The sequence below is a fragment of the Watersipora subatra genome, chromosome 3 (genome assembly GCF_963576615.1).
Source record: "Watersipora subatra chromosome 3, tzWatSuba1.1, whole genome shotgun sequence".
Classification (NCBI taxonomy): domain Eukaryota; kingdom Metazoa; phylum Bryozoa; class Gymnolaemata; order Cheilostomatida; family Watersiporidae; genus Watersipora; species Watersipora subatra.
In genome coordinates this window covers 514,702-534,170 of record NC_088710.1, presented here as the reverse complement: position 1 = coordinate 534,170, position 19,469 = coordinate 514,702, and the positions used below count along the sequence as shown (strand labels likewise).

Here is a 19,469-nt window from a genome sequence, read left to right as displayed (position 1 = left end):
TCTTTCCTACCGTCTGAAGAGTAAAAACACGACATCTCAGCTTTTCATACATAAATAACAACGTTGGCTGTTGGCATGCATAGCAATTAGTCGAATCACCAAAGAGTGAAAAAAGCTGTGACAACTGTGTATTGTATTAGAACTGATTTGCCAAAATAGATTGAATAACAGTTATGGTTTCTAAAAAACCAACAATCAGCACTTGTTAAACAAGATTAAGTCTTCACAAAAAACTTTTCAAATAATAGAGATGGTAGCTAACAGCCTTAGCAGTCCAGTGTAGATTCGGTGAACTCTGTCAATTCGAGAAGAATAGATGAATCAACAGGTGCATTGGTAAATACGCAGCCAACAAATGACTTGCTGCCCCATTTGTGGTGCTTTATTACTTTGCAGCAACCAAAGTCCTCAATTTCAAATCCAAAATGTCTATAACGTTCATCAATCTCGAACATACTATCAGTCGTGTGAGGTCCGAGATGCTGCAAGTAGACAGTAAAGAGCATTACGAACGGATTGCTATCGGATCAGGGCGTAAACAAAACTAAACAGAGATATTAGCCTGTCTTGACAGACTGTTGTTTTTGCGGTGTTGTCCCTCGTCGAGCGGGCGAGCAACACAACAGCTTGTCACAAGACTTTCTGCACCTGATGCATCAGCTGCACTTATAGGGAGTTGTTCTCTTCCATCTATGCGGCTTGATTGCAATGTTATGTTGGTCGCTCAATTGGTAATATAACTGATTTCGCGCAAAAAAATTATGTAGAAAAAAATAAGATTACAACGTTTAACCAAAAACTGTTGGTTGTTTACAAATAAAACTGACTGATACAAAAATAGAAATAAAACTGACTGAGCGCACAAATAACGACATGTTTAGTCGCTGTTGTTGCCTAAGTTCTCAGGTTCTACTAAAGTTTACCGCAGAGACTGGTCGCTGGTTAAACGTTGTAGTCTTATTTTTTTCCACATAAATTTTTGCGCGAAATTCGTTATGATTACCAATGGAGCGACCGACATAACATCGCAACCAAGCCGCAAGACGGAAGAGAACAACTCCCTATAATTGCAGCTGATGCATCAGGTGTAGTACGTTTTGTGACAAGCTGTTGTGTTGTTCGCCCGCTTGACGGGGGACAACTCCGCAAAACAACAGTTTGTCAAGACAGGCTACAGAGATATGTACTAACTGGTTTGCCAGAGCAGGGGTCGATGAAGTCTGCCCAGAATCCGTTGTTACGAAGCACGAAGCAAAGCTCCTTAGCTGTCTCAGAATAAAGACTTATGAGAGTATCCCGCTCTTCCTCCACCTCTTCTGACCAACCCGACATGTCCTGAACAGTTCTATGGCACAAACTCACCACGGTAAAGTCTCCTGACATCACATTGTGACCAGGGAACAATAGTTGGAAATCTGCAGAGGACAGAAAAGCTGCTGAACTGCAAGTGAGCAAATAGGACCCACTGTATTTGGCATAAAATTGATTGAAACAGTAAGCGTGTTGTTAACTTGGGAATGGTCTTTTCTTTCCTGTTGATAAGAGTGAACAACTCTGAATTTTAGATGACTTGCTTTGCTGTTTTAACAAGGCTGTGACTGGCTGTTGCCCAATAAATCCTTATCACGACTACACCGGGCCAAAAAGGTTTTTGTATAAATTTCACATACGTACAGGTTATACCATGTGTTGTATTGCGTACACAATTTTGCAATTATTATTCAGTGTGCTTTTGCTTCTGTGAGTGTGCCTTTGTCATGTTGCTGATAAACAATGCTTGGCTAAAATTATTGTAACAATTAATTAGCATAGTACAACTAGGTGAATGTCCGGCGTTGCACGGGTAACAAAAAAACTTTGGCATAGAAATTTACTTCAAGTCAGCGTATACTATTCTAACTTTTAAATGAAGATGTTTTGCTTATTTCTGTGTAATTCATACTGTACCGACTGCAGTGCCTAAAACAGCTCTGTACTGACTGCAATAGTCATGTTGGTCATGCGAGTTCACACTTTTTTACTTCACGTATGGGCACACATTTGTCTTCTGGTATGGCTCCAAACATAACATCAGCTGTAGTATTAAGTGTGCAGCTATGAAAGATTGGCAGGTGTGATAAGTATGTGCATAATTTATTCCAAAATAAAGCTAGCCGAACAATGTAGTGTATTGGATAAATGCCTGTCTGCAAAACTGGAGATTTTGAGTTCAAATCAAGTGTGCAGCAGATTTTTTATTCCTAAAACTTTATCTCTATAACTGGACACACGGACAGACAAACATTGAGATTTATATACGGTACATCGATATATCTTTTGTCCTAGCCACACGCCTTTAACAGTAGTTGTTAGTTTCTATTTCAAGTTTAGGCCGAAAAAAGTGAAAAACTATTTTGTACTAATTTTTATACATAAACTAGGAGTGCATGTTATGTTGTTTGAGAATTGCCTACCTTTTCTCATTAGTACTGGACAGTCTTGTACTTTGAGCTCTATGTCTCCAGCTAAATCGGTTCCGGAAGCTTCAGACTGTATAAAAAACCAAGAGAATTGCGTGCATAAAAGGTCACAGTATTTAGAAATACAGCTACTACTACAGTAAGGATTTTATAGAGCTTCGTCCATGTTCGAGGCCTCACTCAACTTACATGTACATTCGAGTCAAGAGAAAAAAGAAACAAATGTAATAGCTATGTATATGACACCATATGAATACTTATATGTAGAGCCTGTCTACGTCTACAGTGCATCTATAGTTGGTATGTAGTTGAATGAGTAGGTGTATAAAGTACATATCCCTAAAGAATGAGTAGGTATATAAAGTACATATAATTAAAGAATGAGTAGGTGTATAAAGTACATATCCCTAAAGAATGAGTGGGTGTACAAAGTACATATAATTAAAGAATGAGTGGGTGTATAAAGTACATATCACTAAAGAATGAGTGGGTGTATAAAGTACATATTATTAAAGAATGAGTGGGTGTACAAAGTACATATAATTAAAGAATGAGTGGGTGTATAAAGTACATATCACTAAAGAATGAGTGGGTGTATAAAGTACATATTATTAAAGAATGAGTGGGTGTACAAAGTACATATAATTAAAGAATGAGTGGGTGTATAAAGTACATATCACTAAAGAATGAGTGGGTGTATAAAGTACATATTATTAAAGAATGAGTGGGTGTATAAAGTACATATCACTAAAGAATGAGTGGGTGTATAAAGTACATATTATTAAAGAATGAGTGGGTGTACAAAGTACATATAATTAAAGAATGAGTGGGTGTATAAAGTACATATCACTAAAGAATGAGTGGGTGTATAAAGTACATATTATTAAAGAATGAGTGGGTGTACAAAGTACATATAATTAAAGAATGAGTAGGTGTATAAAGTACATATCACTAAAGAATGAGTAGGTGTATAAAGTACATATTATTAAAGAATGAGTGGGTGTATAAAGTACATATCACTAAAGAATGAGTGGGTGTATAAAGTACATATAATTAAAGAATGAGTAGGAGTATAAAGTACATATCACTAAAGAATGAGTAGGTGTATAAAGTACATATTATTAAAGAATGAGTAGGTGTATAAAGTACATATGATTGAAGAATGAGTAGGTGTATAAAGTACATATAATTAAAGAATGAGTAGGTATACAAAGTACATATAATTAAAGAATGAGTGGGTGTATAAAGTACATATTATTAAAGAATGAGTGGGTGTATAAAGTACATATTATTAAAGAATGAGTGGGTGTATAAAGTACATATTATTAAAGAATGAGTGGGTGTATAAAGTACATATTATTAAAGAATGAGTGGGTGTATAAAGTACATATAATTAAAGAATGAGTAGGTGTATAAAGTACATATAATTAAAGAATGAGTGGGTGTATAAAGTACATATTATTAAAGAATGAGTAGGTGTATAAAGTACATATTATTAAAGAATGAGTAGGTGTATAAAGTACATATTATTAAAGAATGAGTAGGTGTATAAAGTACATATAATTAAAGAATGAGTGGGTGTATAAAGTACATATAATTAAAGAATGAGTGGGTGTATAAAGTACATATTACTAAAGAATGAGTGGGTGTATAAAGCACATATCACTAAAGAATGAGTGGGTGTATAAAGTACATATCACTAAAGAATGAGTGGGTGTATAAAGTACATATAATTAAAGAATGAGTGGGTGTATAAAGTACATATAATTAAAGAATGAGTGGGTGTATAAAGTACATATTATTAAAGAATGAGTGGGTGTATAAAGTACATATTATTAAAGAATGAGTAGGTGTATAAAGTACATATTATTAAAGAATGAGTAGGTGTATAAAGTACATATAATTAAAGAATGAGTGGGTGTATAAAGTACATATCACTAAAGAATGAGTGGGTGTATAAAGTACATATCACTAAAGAATGAGTGGGTGTATAAAGTACATATAATTAAAGAATGAGTAGGTGTATAAAGTACATATAATTAAAGAATGAGTGGGTGTATAAAGTACATATAATTAAAGAATGAGTGGGTGTATAAAGTACATATTATTAAAGAATGAGTAGGTGTATAAAGTACATATTATTAAAGAATGAGTGGGTGTATAAAGTACATATTATTAAAGAATGAGTAGGTGTATAAAGTACATATTATTAAAGAATGAGTAGGTGTATAAAGTACATATAATTAAAGAATGAGTGGGTGTATAAAGTACATATCACTAAAGAATGAGTGGGTGTATAAAGTACATATCACTAAAGAATGAGTGGGTATATAAAGTACATATAATTAAAGAATGAGTGGGTGTATAAAGTACATATAATTAAAGAATGAGTGGGTGTATAAAGTACATATAATTAAAGAATGAGTGGGTGTATAAAGTACATATTATTAAAGAATGAGTGGGTGTATAAAGTACATATTATTAAAGAATGAGTAGGTGTATAAAGTACATATTATTAAAGAATGAGTAGGTGTATAAAGTACATATAATTAAAGAATGAGTGGGTGTATAAAGTACATATCACTAAAGAATGAGTGGGTGTATAAAGTACATATCACTAAAGAATGAGTGGGTGTATAAAGTACATATAATTAAAGAATGAGTGGGTGTATAAAGTACATATAATTAAAGAATGAGTGGGTGTATAAAGTACATATTATTAAAGAATGAGTGGGTGTATAAAGTACATATTATTAAAGAATGAGTAGGTGTATAAAGTACATATTATTAAAGAATGAGTAGGTGTATAAAGTACATATAATTAAAGAATGAGTGGGTGTATAAAGTACATATCACTAAAGAATGAGTGGGTGTATAAAGTACATATCACTAAAGAATGAGTGGGTGTATAAAGTACATATAATTAAAGAATGAGTGGGTGTATAAAGTACATATAATTAAAGAATGAGTGGGTGTATAAAGTACATATAATTAAAGAATGAGTGGGTGTATAAAGTACATATTATTAAAGAATGAGTAGGTGTATAAAGTACATATTATTAAAGAATGAGTAGGTGTATAAAGTACATATTATTAAAGAATGAGTAGGTGTATAAAGTACATATAATTAAAGAATGAGTGGGTGTATAAAGTACATATAATTAAAGAATGAGTGGGTGTATAAAGTACATATTACTAAAGAATGAGTGGGTGTATAAAGCACATATCACTAAAGAATGAGTGGGTGTATAAAGTACATATCACTAAAGAATGAGTGGGTGTATAAAGTACATATAATTAAAGAATGAGTGGGTGTATAAAGTACATATAATTAAAGAATGAGTGGGTGTATAAAGTACATATTATTAAAGAATGAGTGGGTGTATAAAGTACATATTATTAAAGAATGAGTAGGTGTATAAAGTACATATTATTAAAGAATGAGTAGGTGTATAAAGTACATATAATTAAAGAATGAGTGGGTGTATAAAGTACATATAATTAAAGAATGAGTGGGTGTATAAAGTACATATAATTAAAGAATGAGTGGGTGTATAAAGTACATATTATTAAAGAATGAGTGGGTGTATAAAGTACATATTATTAAAGAATGAGTGGGTGTATAAAGTACATATTATTAAAGAATGAGTGGGTGTATAAAGTACATATTATTAAAGAATGAGTGGGTGTATAAAGTACATATAATTAAAGAATGAGTAGGTGTATAAAGTACATATAATTAAAGAATGAGTGGGTGTATAAAGTACATATTATTAAAGAATGAGTAGGTGTATAAAGTACATATTATTAAAGAATGAGTAGGTGTATAAAGTACATATTATTAAAGAATGAGTAGGTGTATAAAGTACATATAATTAAAGAATGAGTGGGTGTATAAAGTACATATAATTAAAGAATGAGTGGGTGTATAAAGTACATATTACTAAAGAATGAGTGGGTGTATAAAGCACATATCACTAAAGAATGAGTGGGTGTATAAAGTACATATCACTAAAGAATGAGTGGGTGTATAAAGTACATATAATTAAAGAATGAGTGGGTGTATAAAGTACATATAATTAAAGAATGAGTGGGTGTATAAAGTACATATTATTAAAGAATGAGTGGGTGTATAAAGTACATATTATTAAAGAATGAGTAGGTGTATAAAGTACATATTATTAAAGAATGAGTAGGTGTATAAAGTACATATAATTAAAGAATGAGTGGGTGTATAAAGTACATATCACTAAAGAATGAGTGGGTGTATAAAGTACATATCACTAAAGAATGAGTGGGTGTATAAAGTACATATAATTAAAGAATGAGTAGGTGTATAAAGTACATATAATTAAAGAATGAGTGGGTGTATAAAGTACATATAATTAAAGAATGAGTGGGTGTATAAAGTACATATTATTAAAGAATGAGTAGGTGTATAAAGTACATATTATTAAAGAATGAGTGGGTGTATAAAGTACATATTATTAAAGAATGAGTAGGTGTATAAAGTACATATTATTAAAGAATGAGTAGGTGTATAAAGTACATATAATTAAAGAATGAGTGGGTGTATAAAGTACATATCACTAAAGAATGAGTGGGTGTATAAAGTACATATCACTAAAGAATGAGTGGGTGTATAAAGTACATATAATTAAAGAATGAGTGGGTGTATAAAGTACATATAATTAAAGAATGAGTGGGTGTATAAAGTACATATAATTAAAGAATGAGTGGGTGTATAAAGTACATATTATTAAAGAATGAGTGGGTGTATAAAGTACATATTATTAAAGAATGAGTAGGTGTATAAAGTACATATTATTAAAGAATGAGTAGGTGTATAAAGTACATATTATTAAAGAATGAGTAGGTGTATAAAGTACATATTATTAAAGAATGAGTAGGTGTATAAAGTACATATAATTAAAGAATGAGTGGGTGTATAAAGTACATATAATTAAAGAATGAGTGGGTGTATAAAGTACATATTACTAAAGAATGAGTGGGTGTATAAAGCACATATCACTAAAGAATGAGTGGGTGTATAAAGTACATATCACTAAAGAATGAGTGGGTGTATAAAGTACATATAATTAAAGAATGAGTGGGTGTATAAAGTACATATAATTAAAGAATGAGTGGGTGTATAAAGTACATATTATTAAAGAATGAGTGGGTGTATAAAGTACATATTATTAAAGAATGAGTAGGTGTATAAAGTACATATAATTAAAGAATGAGTGGGTGTATAAAGCACATATCACTAAAGAATGAGTGGGTGTATAAAGTACATACAATTAAAGAATGAGTGGGTGTATAAAGTACATATAATTAAAGAATGAGTGGGTGTATAAAGTACATATAATTAAAGAATGAGTGGGTGTATAAAGTACATATTATTAAAGAATGAGTAGGTGTATAAAGTACATATAATTAAAGAATGAGTGGGTGTATAAAGTACATATAATTAAAGAATGAGTGGGTGTATAAAGTACATATAATTAAAGAATGAGTGGGTGTATAAAGTACATATTATTAAAGAATGAGTAGGTGTATAAAGTACATATTATTAAAGAATGAGTAGGTGTATAAAGTACATATTATTAAAGAATGAGTAGGTGTATAAAGTACATATAATTAAAGAATGAGTGGGTGTATAAAGTACATATAATTAAAGAATGAGTGGGTGTATAAAGTACATATTACTAAAGAATGAGTGGGTGTATAAAGCACATATCACTAAAGAATGAGTGGGTGTATAAAGTACATATCACTAAAGAATGAGTGGGTGTATAAAGTACATATAATTAAAGAATGAGTGGGTGTATAAAGTACATATAATTAAAGAATGAGTGGGTGTATAAAGTACATATTATTAAAGAATGAGTGGGTGTATAAAGTACATATTATTAAAGAATGAGTAGGTGTATAAAGTACATATTATTAAAGAATGAGTAGGTGTATAAAGTACATATAATTAAAGAATGAGTGGGTGTATAAAGTACATATAATTAAAGAATGAGTGGGTGTATAAAGTACATATAATTAAAGAATGAGTGGGTGTATAAAGTACATATTATTAAAGAATGAGTGGGTGTATAAAGTACATATTATTAAAGAATGAGTGGGTGTATAAAGTACATATTATTAAAGAATGAGTGGGTGTATAAAGTACATATTATTAAAGAATGAGTGGGTGTATAAAGTACATATAATTAAAGAATGAGTAGGTGTATAAAGTACATATAATTAAAGAATGAGTGGGTGTATAAAGTACATATTATTAAAGAATGAGTAGGTGTATAAAGTACATATTATTAAAGAATGAGTAGGTGTATAAAGTACATATTATTAAAGAATGAGTAGGTGTATAAAGTACATATAATTAAAGAATGAGTGGGTGTATAAAGTACATATAATTAAAGAATGAGTGGGTGTATAAAGTACATATTACTAAAGAATGAGTGGGTGTATAAAGCACATATCACTAAAGAATGAGTGGGTGTATAAAGTACATATCACTAAAGAATGAGTGGGTGTATAAAGTACATATAATTAAAGAATGAGTGGGTGTATAAAGTACATATAATTAAAGAATGAGTGGGTGTATAAAGTACATATTATTAAAGAATGAGTGGGTGTATAAAGTACATATTATTAAAGAATGAGTAGGTGTATAAAGTACATATTATTAAAGAATGAGTAGGTGTATAAAGTACATATAATTAAAGAATGAGTGGGTGTATAAAGTACATATCACTAAAGAATGAGTGGGTGTATAAAGTACATATCACTAAAGAATGAGTGGGTGTATAAAGTACATATAATTAAAGAATGAGTAGGTGTATAAAGTACATATAATTAAAGAATGAGTGGGTGTATAAAGTACATATAATTAAAGAATGAGTGGGTGTATAAAGTACATATTATTAAAGAATGAGTAGGTGTATAAAGTACATATTATTAAAGAATGAGTGGGTGTATAAAGTACATATTATTAAAGAATGAGTAGGTGTATAAAGTACATATTATTAAAGAATGAGTAGGTGTATAAAGTACATATAATTAAAGAATGAGTGGGTGTATAAAGTACATATCACTAAAGAATGAGTGGGTGTATAAAGTACATATCACTAAAGAATGAGTGGGTGTATAAAGTACATATAATTAAAGAATGAGTGGGTGTATAAAGTACATATAATTAAAGAATGAGTGGGTGTATAAAGTACATATAATTAAAGAATGAGTGGGTGTATAAAGTACATATTATTAAAGAATGAGTGGGTGTATAAAGTACATATTATTAAAGAATGAGTAGGTGTATAAAGTACATATTATTAAAGAATGAGTAGGTGTATAAAGTACATATTATTAAAGAATGAGTAGGTGTATAAAGTACATATTATTAAAGAATGAGTAGGTGTATAAAGTACATATAATTAAAGAATGAGTGGGTGTATAAAGTACATATAATTAAAGAATGAGTGGGTGTATAAAGTACATATTACTAAAGAATGAGTGGGTGTATAAAGCACATATCACTAAAGAATGAGTGGGTGTATAAAGTACATATCACTAAAGAATGAGTGGGTGTATAAAGTACATATAATTAAAGAATGAGTGGGTGTATAAAGTACATATAATTAAAGAATGAGTGGGTGTATAAAGTACATATTATTAAAGAATGAGTGGGTGTATAAAGTACATATTATTAAAGAATGAGTAGGTGTATAAAGTACATATAATTAAAGAATGAGTGGGTGTATAAAGCACATATCACTAAAGAATGAGTGGGTGTATAAAGTACATACAATTAAAGAATGAGTGGGTGTATAAAGTACATATAATTAAAGAATGAGTGGGTGTATAAAGTACATATAATTAAAGAATGAGTGGGTGTATAAAGTACATATTATTAAAGAATGAGTAGGTGTATAAAGTACATATAATTAAAGAATGAGTGGGTGTATAATGCACATATCACTAAAGAATGAGTGGGTGTATAAAGTACATATCACTAAAGAATGAGTGGGTGTATAAAGTACATATAATTAAAGAATGAGTGGGTGTATAAAGTACATATAATTAAAGAATGAGTGGGTGTATAAAGTACATATAATTAAAGAATGAGTGGGTGTATAAAGTACATATAATTAAAGAATGAGTGGGTGTATAAAGTACATATTATTAAAGAATGAGTGAGTGTATAAAGTACATATAATTAAAGAATGAGTGGGTGTATAAAGTACATATTATTAAAGAATGAGTAGGTGTATAAAGTACATATAATTGAAGAATGAGTGGGTGTATAAAGTACATATAATTAAAGAATGAGTAGGTGTATAAAGTACATATAATTAAAGAATGAGTAGGTGTATAAAGTACATATAATTAAATACACCAGAAATAGGTAGAATTATCGGTAAGACCCTAAACTTCTCCCAGGGTTCCACTGAACTCTCACAGACTGAAATGAACGAAGGATGAAAGATGTACACAGTGATAAACTGACCACCATGGCCTCTCTTAGTCTATGTTGGCCAAACACTTCTGCTTGGTTTTGATAGCTAGACCTTGCGTGCAGCACGTCTGCATCCGCTGAAGATATTGACAGCAGTGGCGGCCTGGCTGTCGCGAACAAGGCCGGAGCAGAGTTTCCTGGCAGAGGAAACCGTAGCTGGTCATACGGATCAAAAGAGACTGCGCTATCTGGCCACACCTTTTTAGTACCTGATAACACAAAACATTCCGCTATTGACCACCAAACCTTTAATATTTCTCAATCACAATGCATTGGCTTACCTTTAACCCCAAACACTGAGCTGACATAACCTTTAAATAACTAAAAACAATTGACATTAGCTTTGAGAAATGGGCACTACTGACCATTCAAAAGTTGACACTAACTTTAACCAATCACTATGTGTGGACAATACATTCAACCAATCATGATGTATTGATACCACCTTTGACCAATCACAATGTGTTGACACAAGATATAGCTCATTTCAACATGTTGGAACTATCTTGGATCTATAACACTCCATTGATAGTATCTTCGACCAATCACGATGTGTTGATAGCACCTTTGACCAATCTCGTTGTGTTAACAATACCTTTGACCAATCACAATGTGTTGACACTAGACACTTTTACTCATAGCATGCTGAATCTATCTTCATTCAAACACAGTCTACTGACACTACCTTCAACGAATCACGATGTATTGAGACTGCGACGTAACTTGTAATCTTACCATGATCTCCAGGTTCATGATATTCATTCGCCGACTTTGAACTCATCTGTCTCACAGTGAACCTCATTTCAGCTATCGTGCGCACTACAGCTCTGCCCTGCCGAGCCACCTGACCAACAGATTAGAACTGATAACACGGAAACAGATTGGCTTGAATGAACAAATGTATCATCTTTCAGTTATTATTAGTGACAGTTGTGCAAGTCACACCTCATTCACCTTCTGCCATAAAAACTTTAAGTGGAAACATTTTAAGAAATATATTTAAAATTTATATATTTAAGACTGGCTCATGCAATTAGTTTGCTAGATAAAGAAGTAAAAACCAAATAAGATATACATACCATGGCAGCTGCCATCTCTTGATTAGGAACAGCTCGATTAGCAATTCTTGCAAACCAGAACCTGTGTGCAACATGACAAGTGATATATATAGGAATCAATTCATAAAATCTGAAGTTGTTGATAGCGTTTAAATAACCAGTGCTACGCTTTTATGACCTGCCTAAATCAAGAAAATTGTTTTGCCAGGTTTCAAATGGTAGTCACAACCTGAGTACAAACTTTTTTTGGCATTTACCGTAAAAAACTAATGATGTATGTGACAGCTTATCTGTACGGTGGTGACTCTTTGGTTTTTTTGTTGTTGAGCTAGTCAAACCACAGTTGAGTTTATCATAAGTATTTGATGTTCATCGTTGCCAATCTTTTAACTAAAGAAAATACTATTTTGTTTCAGTTATGGAAATTTCAAATACTCCTATTAATCAACTAACTTTTCCACCAAAAGAAGAATTGACTCACCTTTTTTATTCTAGATCACTGATATGAGACCCGTTAATTTCAAACCCTTAAATCAACTGGCTTAGCGACCGGTTGATTTAAGGGTTAAAGTCCGAATTGTTTTGGCATCAGCAGTGTGAGAGCGAGCATTATGATCATGCTTTAGATATAAAATCAATTATTTATATGAGCTTTAAAACCATAGGCTATGCACTTTCTAAATGTAAATATTTATCTGTGAAAAGTAAACCATGGGCTAGAGGCGGTTTATAGTCCGAACCTCGACTGGTTTGAAACTCGACGAGTTTGTATATCGACAACGATTGGTCCAATCTCGACAGCAGTTTTACTATTTTACCATCTACTATTTTCATAGTAAACGAGCGATTTATATGTAAAAGATTTATTTGCGCAAAAATATCTTGTGATCCATTTGATGCAGCACTCCCCAGCTTATGTAGGCCTAACAATATTTTGCCCAACCTAAATATAGAACGAATGCTAAAACAAGTAAAAATCATAAATATGGTTGACTGTTATGCTAGCAAAATGTTTTATTTGAAATCTAAACTTCAGTGAGTAGCTTTGATTTTTATTTTTTGAAATGAGGATAGAACTGCAAAAAGACATTTATTATTTGTTGAAGATTAAATTATTGTAAAACTGCATCAGCCTTTGTCGATGTTCGGACCAACCTTTGTCTAGATTCGGACCAACCTCTGTCGAGATTGGGACTTGTCTAGGTTCGGACTTGTCGATGTTGGGACTGTTTCCCGCTAGAGGCACATCGCCAAATCTTAATCTGAGACTATGAGGTCAATAACTGTGTACACTCCTTTAAAGCGTGAGCATTTTTGCTATTGTAGCCTTCCCTTCCTTGTGTTGTGTTTTTCATTTATTTAATGTTGTGTGGCATTCTACCTGCCAACTCTCATGCATTGGGCGTGAGACTTCCGCAATCACCCCAAAGATAAAATGAAAATGTGTGAGAAATGCGTAAGATTTTGTATATATATATATATATTATATATTGTATATATATTTTTTTTTAAGAATTTTGTATATCTATCATTTATACATCAATTGCCCCAAAACCAAATCTCAAGCATTGCCCCACTCTTGGGTTGGCAGGCCTGTGTGGCATCCACATATGAATGTTACAGATTTCAGTGTATTGTATTGAACATCTTCAAATTAAAATGTTTTAATATGAAACTGAAGGCTCCAACAATGCAGCTATCGCGATTAAATGATTTGCAGCCGTTTTTCCAATCACTGTACTGCATTATTTATTAAGGAAAAACTATTGTTACGAGAAAAGCATGTGCTAAATCTATAAGCAACAATTAATAGGGCAATGCTATTGCCCCCTCTGAATCACTTCTGATGAGATAGAATACTATTTGTCACTGTTGGTGTAGTGAGAGTGCCTTGTATGTTTAACAGTTTGTTATGATATACTTGGCCGGGGATTCCGCAATATCGCTGATCAGGTAGCCAATTATTACATAACTACTAATAAACCAAATTTTACCTTGTTATGTGTAGAAGTCAAATTTGTAATTGTGGAAAACACTACTTATCATCACAACATCATTTCGTACGTGATTATTGAGTTCAGTACAGCTACGACCAGTTAATCAGTATATCACCATCGCAGCAGATTTATTTAGCGAGTCGATTATTAATCTGACGAAAAAAAATACGCTTTCGCTGATTGATCTGATTCACTAGCATCGACACTATTGGTCAACCCGCAAACTTGTGCTGCGATGTTAGGTAAACGAGTGCTTATCGCGTGCGATAGTTGCACCCGAACCTTTACCATTTGCAGGGAAAACTATTTGGCTACATCGCCGCGCTTGGAGCGAACAGAAACTAACAAGAGAATATCATAATAATAAACAAACAAAAACTGTGAAATAGTCACTGAGAAGCAGCAATTCTTTTCGTAATTCCGTGCGTTTAATCTCCTGAACATTGCAAATTGTCGCTGGTCAGCTGTTTCTGATTCTGATTCTGATTAAAAAGAGTCTCGAGACCTCAAAAGGAGGAAGTGGAGACCGTTTGCATAGATTGTATAAGAATAAAAATTTATCTATTTGAACAAGTGAATTTAAAACATCAATTAATAAAACTTTCCTGTTCTAATGATCTCCCAATCTAATATCCCGAGAAGTTCGTGGAATGAAGCTGTTAAAATATGTGTTTGTGTTGCAGGCGATTGCCTTTGGAGCGTTAGACCGAGATGATCTGGTGTCATACTGGTGTGGTTGGGACATTAAAAAATTAAAACTTTCAATTAGCGCTGAGTGTGTGCTATTAGATAAAATGTTTATTAAAAGGTTGAGTCTTGCTCGTTTTCTTCTGATCTCTAAAACTTCCAACTGGATATTCTCTCGAGCTTCCGTTACGCTAGCAACTCCTTTCAAATTACATATAAATCTCACGGCTCTTCTTTGTATAAATTCAATTTGAGATATGTGTTTGACTAAAAAAGGGTCCCAGACCTCACAAGCGTACTCCAAGGCGGGTCTACATAAAGTCAAATATGCGATTTTCTTTACTTTATTAGGAGCATTAAAAAGAACCCGTTTTATCATTCCCAAGGTCTGTAATGCTTTGGTACAAATCGATGTTATATGGTGGTCCCAGCTCAATGTATTTGTAATAATCACGCCCAAATATTTAAAGCTATCCACAACTTCCAGATTGGTATTATAAAGGTTGTACTCAGCTGGGACGCCAGAGTCTGACGTGAAATTAAAATTTACAATTTGACACTTTGTTACATTAAAAATCATTTTGGACTCAGAGGCCCAATTTTCCAAGGCAGTGAGGTCAGACTGAAAATTTATGCAATCATGGTGATTATCAATTCGACTGTACAGAAGAGCGTCATCAGCAAACAGTCTGATGGTGGAGTGTTTTAAAACTGATCCGACCTTGTCAATATATATTAAAAAGAGTGTGGGCCCCAAAACGGAGCCCTGCGGCACTCCAGAGTGGACTTTTAAGGGTGCTGATGCATGACCGTTTATAATAACTTTTTGAAATCGGTTGCTTAAAAAATTTTGAATCCAATAAACAATCGAATGATGGACCCCAGCACCTAAAAGTTTAACTATAAGCAGAGAATGTGATACCTTATCAAAGGCCTTCGAAAAGTCAAGAACTGCAGCGTGTATTTGCTGATTTTCATTATTTGCATCCATAAGATCATGGACAACAGTGACCAGTTGAGTGGTACACGACAGTCCATGCCTAAAGCCGTGCTGATGCGAGGAAAGATTTAGGCTCTTATTGATATAGCTCAAAATGATGTGTTCAAGCATCTTGCACGCTATTGATGTTAGTGAGACAGGGCGATAATTTCCGGCGAGAGTCTTATCGCCTTTTTTATAAACTGGTGTGACATTGGCTAATTTCCATGCAGAAGGTAAACTTCCGGTATTTAAAGAGTATTGGTAAACCAGTGTGAGCATTGCTGACACTGTGCTGACGTCAACCATGAAGTCCTCTTTTCTTAAGCCGTCGGGCCCAGGGGCTTTGCCCTTTACAAGACCTACGATCATTTTCTCCACGCCCTCACAAGTGACTATTATTGGACTGGTGCTGGTATCCGGTAAATCGTATTCAGGAAAAAATTCATCTGCCTTTGTGAAAACACTTTGAAAAAACATGTTAAAATTATTAACCATCTCCGACTCTGATTGCATATTAGCTAGTAGGGCGGAGGGGCTGTTCTTGCGACCCTGAGTGCGCCTCATAAAAGAGAAAAAAGGTTTGCTTATGCCAGCCCGGAGTGGTTCGTACAAAACTCGATTATAATAATCCTGCTCAATTTTGCGAAACATCTTTTTATTTTCGCGTCTCATAATTTTGTATTCGGCCATCAAGTCAGGAGAGTGTGTTTTTTTAAACTTATTGTATAGTTTTCGTTGTTTGCACACAGCCTTACGTGCCTGAGCTGTAAAAAGCTTTGGGCCCTGTGTGGGCAGTTTTTAGGTATAATTGTTGTAAAGTACTTACCTTACTGTGAGCTTTATTGGCAGATTGCAGACATGTGCAGGTTTAGCTGTAAGCTAAGCAAGGCTGACATTCTTCTTGTGCTGAGGTCAGGAACAAAAAGATAAAAATATATTCAAGCACGTTGTGCCAGCATTCGTCCTTAACTTCATTGCTGCTACTTACTACAACATCTCCTTTCAAGCTATGAACTTCCAGCCAAGCAGTCTATGCAGAAGCCTCATCTGACTTGAACGTAAAGCGTTGAAGTAGCTGTCTTAACACTGAGCTGCCAATGCTGGCACCTAAATAACCTGAAAAAACCGAGCGAGCTGTCTAATATATCTCATCATAATAATGCTATGTGGAAATAATCGACTTGACCAAATGTTCTGATTAGAAAAAAACTCAAAGAGGAAGGAACATCTTTGCTATGATATAATAAGCTTGTGTGCGAAAAGGTGATGTTAAACAAATGATTGCAGCATGGCAATCAGAGGTAGGAACCTTGGGAACATTGCAGGCCAGTATCACTTATAATCATCCACAGGATGTAGCACAGACGTAAGACGAAAGCTCGATCAAACTTTGTTATACCAGAGTTACCACTCGTCACTGGATTATGACATACATATCGACAGTCTATAACACTGAAGAGTTTTCCTCTGCATAGACCATCTAGCAGTTTATATCAAATAACCTACAGACAAATGTTTACATGTCAAAAGTGCAACATTTAAACTTTTCCATGCAGCTTGACAGCCAGTTTTGAGTTTTCTAGTCATTTTTCAAGCTTGTGAAAATTGTTATCTTTGTATGTTGTTGTGGCCAATAAGGAAACTACTGAAGCGGTAGCAGGAATTCAGTGAGTATGGCTGAAGTTTTCCACAGTTACTGTACCATGCCTATAACTTTACACAACTCCAAACAAAAATTCATTTCGGATTTTGCTCAATCTCTTAAATCAAAATCTACAGAGGACACGGATTTAGGAATAAAAATTGATTTTGATGTCAGTATCATCAAGCATATGAAATAAATATATTCCATTAGATGAAATGTTGTTTGAAATGACTACATATTATAGAGCTATGCATTATTGATAGTTTGTGATGGATATGGCCATAGTTTCATGATTCAGTTGAAAATCAAATACTCCACAAGCTACAACCAATAAACAACAGTCATGAAAGCTGTAATGGCATTTAGCATGTTTTTGGTGATTTTCATTAGCGTCCGTAAATGATGCCACCTAACAACTAAGCAGACCAGCTAAGATGTTTGAGAATTTTGTTTTTAAATAGGCCTAGTAGGATTTTATTGAAGTTTCACACCTCATTTTGAAATATTAACAAGTATGAGTAGTGCCAGAGAAATTTGTTGAGGTTTTAGGTGACTAAATACAGACAAGATGACTCTATGTTGCTCTTAGTTTTGTGTCTTTTAAGTGTTTCAAGTCTTAACACTCTCATTTGACGAAAGTTTTGTGTGTTTAGTAGCATTTTCAGGCTATTTAGTTTGGGAAATGTCAACAGAGTGATTTGCACTGCTTAACCTACTATGAAGCAAGTATCCACATTTTGAAATCTTGGCTTTTTATTAATCATACGAACTGATAAGAAGTTAATAATATATGGGTGCTAAGCAAACAACTCGCTAACTGTGTGTACAGCAATATTTAGGAACATGCAGCATGAGTAGCAATAAAACATAGCAAGTTGAAGTTTTGATTAGATATATTGAGCATGCCCACAGTTGGCTAAACATATAGTTAGGCTAAACAACGCCTTTATCTTGTGGCTTGATCACTCTTTTAATCTGGCATTCTTTCTTGTTCTCATTACTTGTTTAGTTTCTTATATGCAATCTTATCAGTTAGATAACATACTCGTCTAACATAGCATTCTTCTAGTAATGGGTTGTCATCCCTTTATGTATTTAGGAGTTTTTTCCCTAGTCTCCGTAACAAGTAAATCTGAAACATTGATTCAATGGTTCGCAGTTGTCTACGTTTACGTTCTGCTAGATCGAAATTACAAAATTTGCTACATGTATATTCAAGTACGCAAAGAACAACTCTGGTGTTGTACCTTTTTTTAAATACAATAATGGTACTGCTATCTAATATTATATTTTGGCATAATTTGCACTGCATTATTTTTACCTGTAAACTACAAACAAATCAATGGAGTCCTTCCGTAAGTGCTATTTGGTGCTTTAAAATATATAAATGATTAAATTTATACATTTTGATCTGATAGTGTAGATGCTGGCTACAGTGACAACTCTATAAGAAACTCATATTGTGGTTGCCAAGTTTTCATTTAGAGTATTACTCCTTCATTCACCTTGAAGGTAAAAAGTCATGCTGACATTAGCTTTACATAGACCATGAACTACCATCTTTAGATATCTAGTTTCTCTCTTTTCTCATCGGCAGCTTGAGGACCGTACGTGATAACCACACTCTATCTGTTCTTTGTCATGATGTACCAATCTTTGTATTTGCTGGCTATTTATATTATGTCAAAACCGCCATTAAATCAAACATCAATGATACACCTGTATCTTATTACAGTCATAAAATGAACAGTTAGTCATATCATGATTCTTGATTTTATTTTCTTTACCACAAGCATTACTGCACATGTCTGTTCACGTAGTACGTAGCATTGCAATCTCTTCATGGTGGCTTAATTTTCCTTTTATTCTTTTTGCAGAAGTTATCTTTTCTTAAATTATATGGAATTGTCTTCTTCTATTGACTGATTGTTGCCTTGGTGAGTAGCCATTCATTTGCATAATACGCGATAGGTATACAATATAAGAAAAGCGTGTGTAAGCGCTACACGAGGCTTGACTATTGTGCAACAATAACACACAATAGCCACTATAGCACAGGTATAATATTCATTGCTACTATGATGGATAAGATTTGTTGACCATGGACTAAGGAA

The 19,469-nt window shown here is 33.2% G+C and overlaps 1 protein-coding gene across 1 annotated transcript; it reads right to left on the bottom strand.

Annotated features, from left to right (window-relative positions):
* Positions 1–106: 106 nt before the first annotated feature.
* On the bottom strand, positions 107–14,172 carry LOC137391283 (cobalamin trafficking protein CblD-like). Its single transcript, XM_068077706.1, has 7 exons — positions 14,039–14,172; positions 12,066–12,126; positions 11,722–11,830; positions 10,978–11,195; positions 2,454–2,529; positions 1,192–1,415; positions 107–482 (listed from the first exon to the last, which is right to left on the bottom strand). Exons 2-7 carry the CDS (start codon positions 12,078–12,080, stop codon positions 267–269), a joined length of 858 nt encoding a protein of 285 aa, XP_067933807.1. The 5' UTR covers positions 12,081–12,126; positions 14,039–14,172; the 3' UTR covers positions 107–266.
* Positions 14,173–19,469: the final 5,297 nt, after the last annotated feature.

Coding starts and splice junctions, on each gene's coding strand:
- LOC137391283 (XM_068077706.1), bottom strand. Junction 2,530..10,977: donor GACTAAGAGAGGCCATGGTG/GTCAGTTTATCA, acceptor TTTTTTATACAG/TCTGAAGCTTCCGGAACCGA. Junction 1,416..2,453: donor TCCAGTACTAATGAGAAAAG/GTAGGCAATTCT, acceptor TGTCCTCTGCAG/ATTTCCAACTATTGTTCCCT.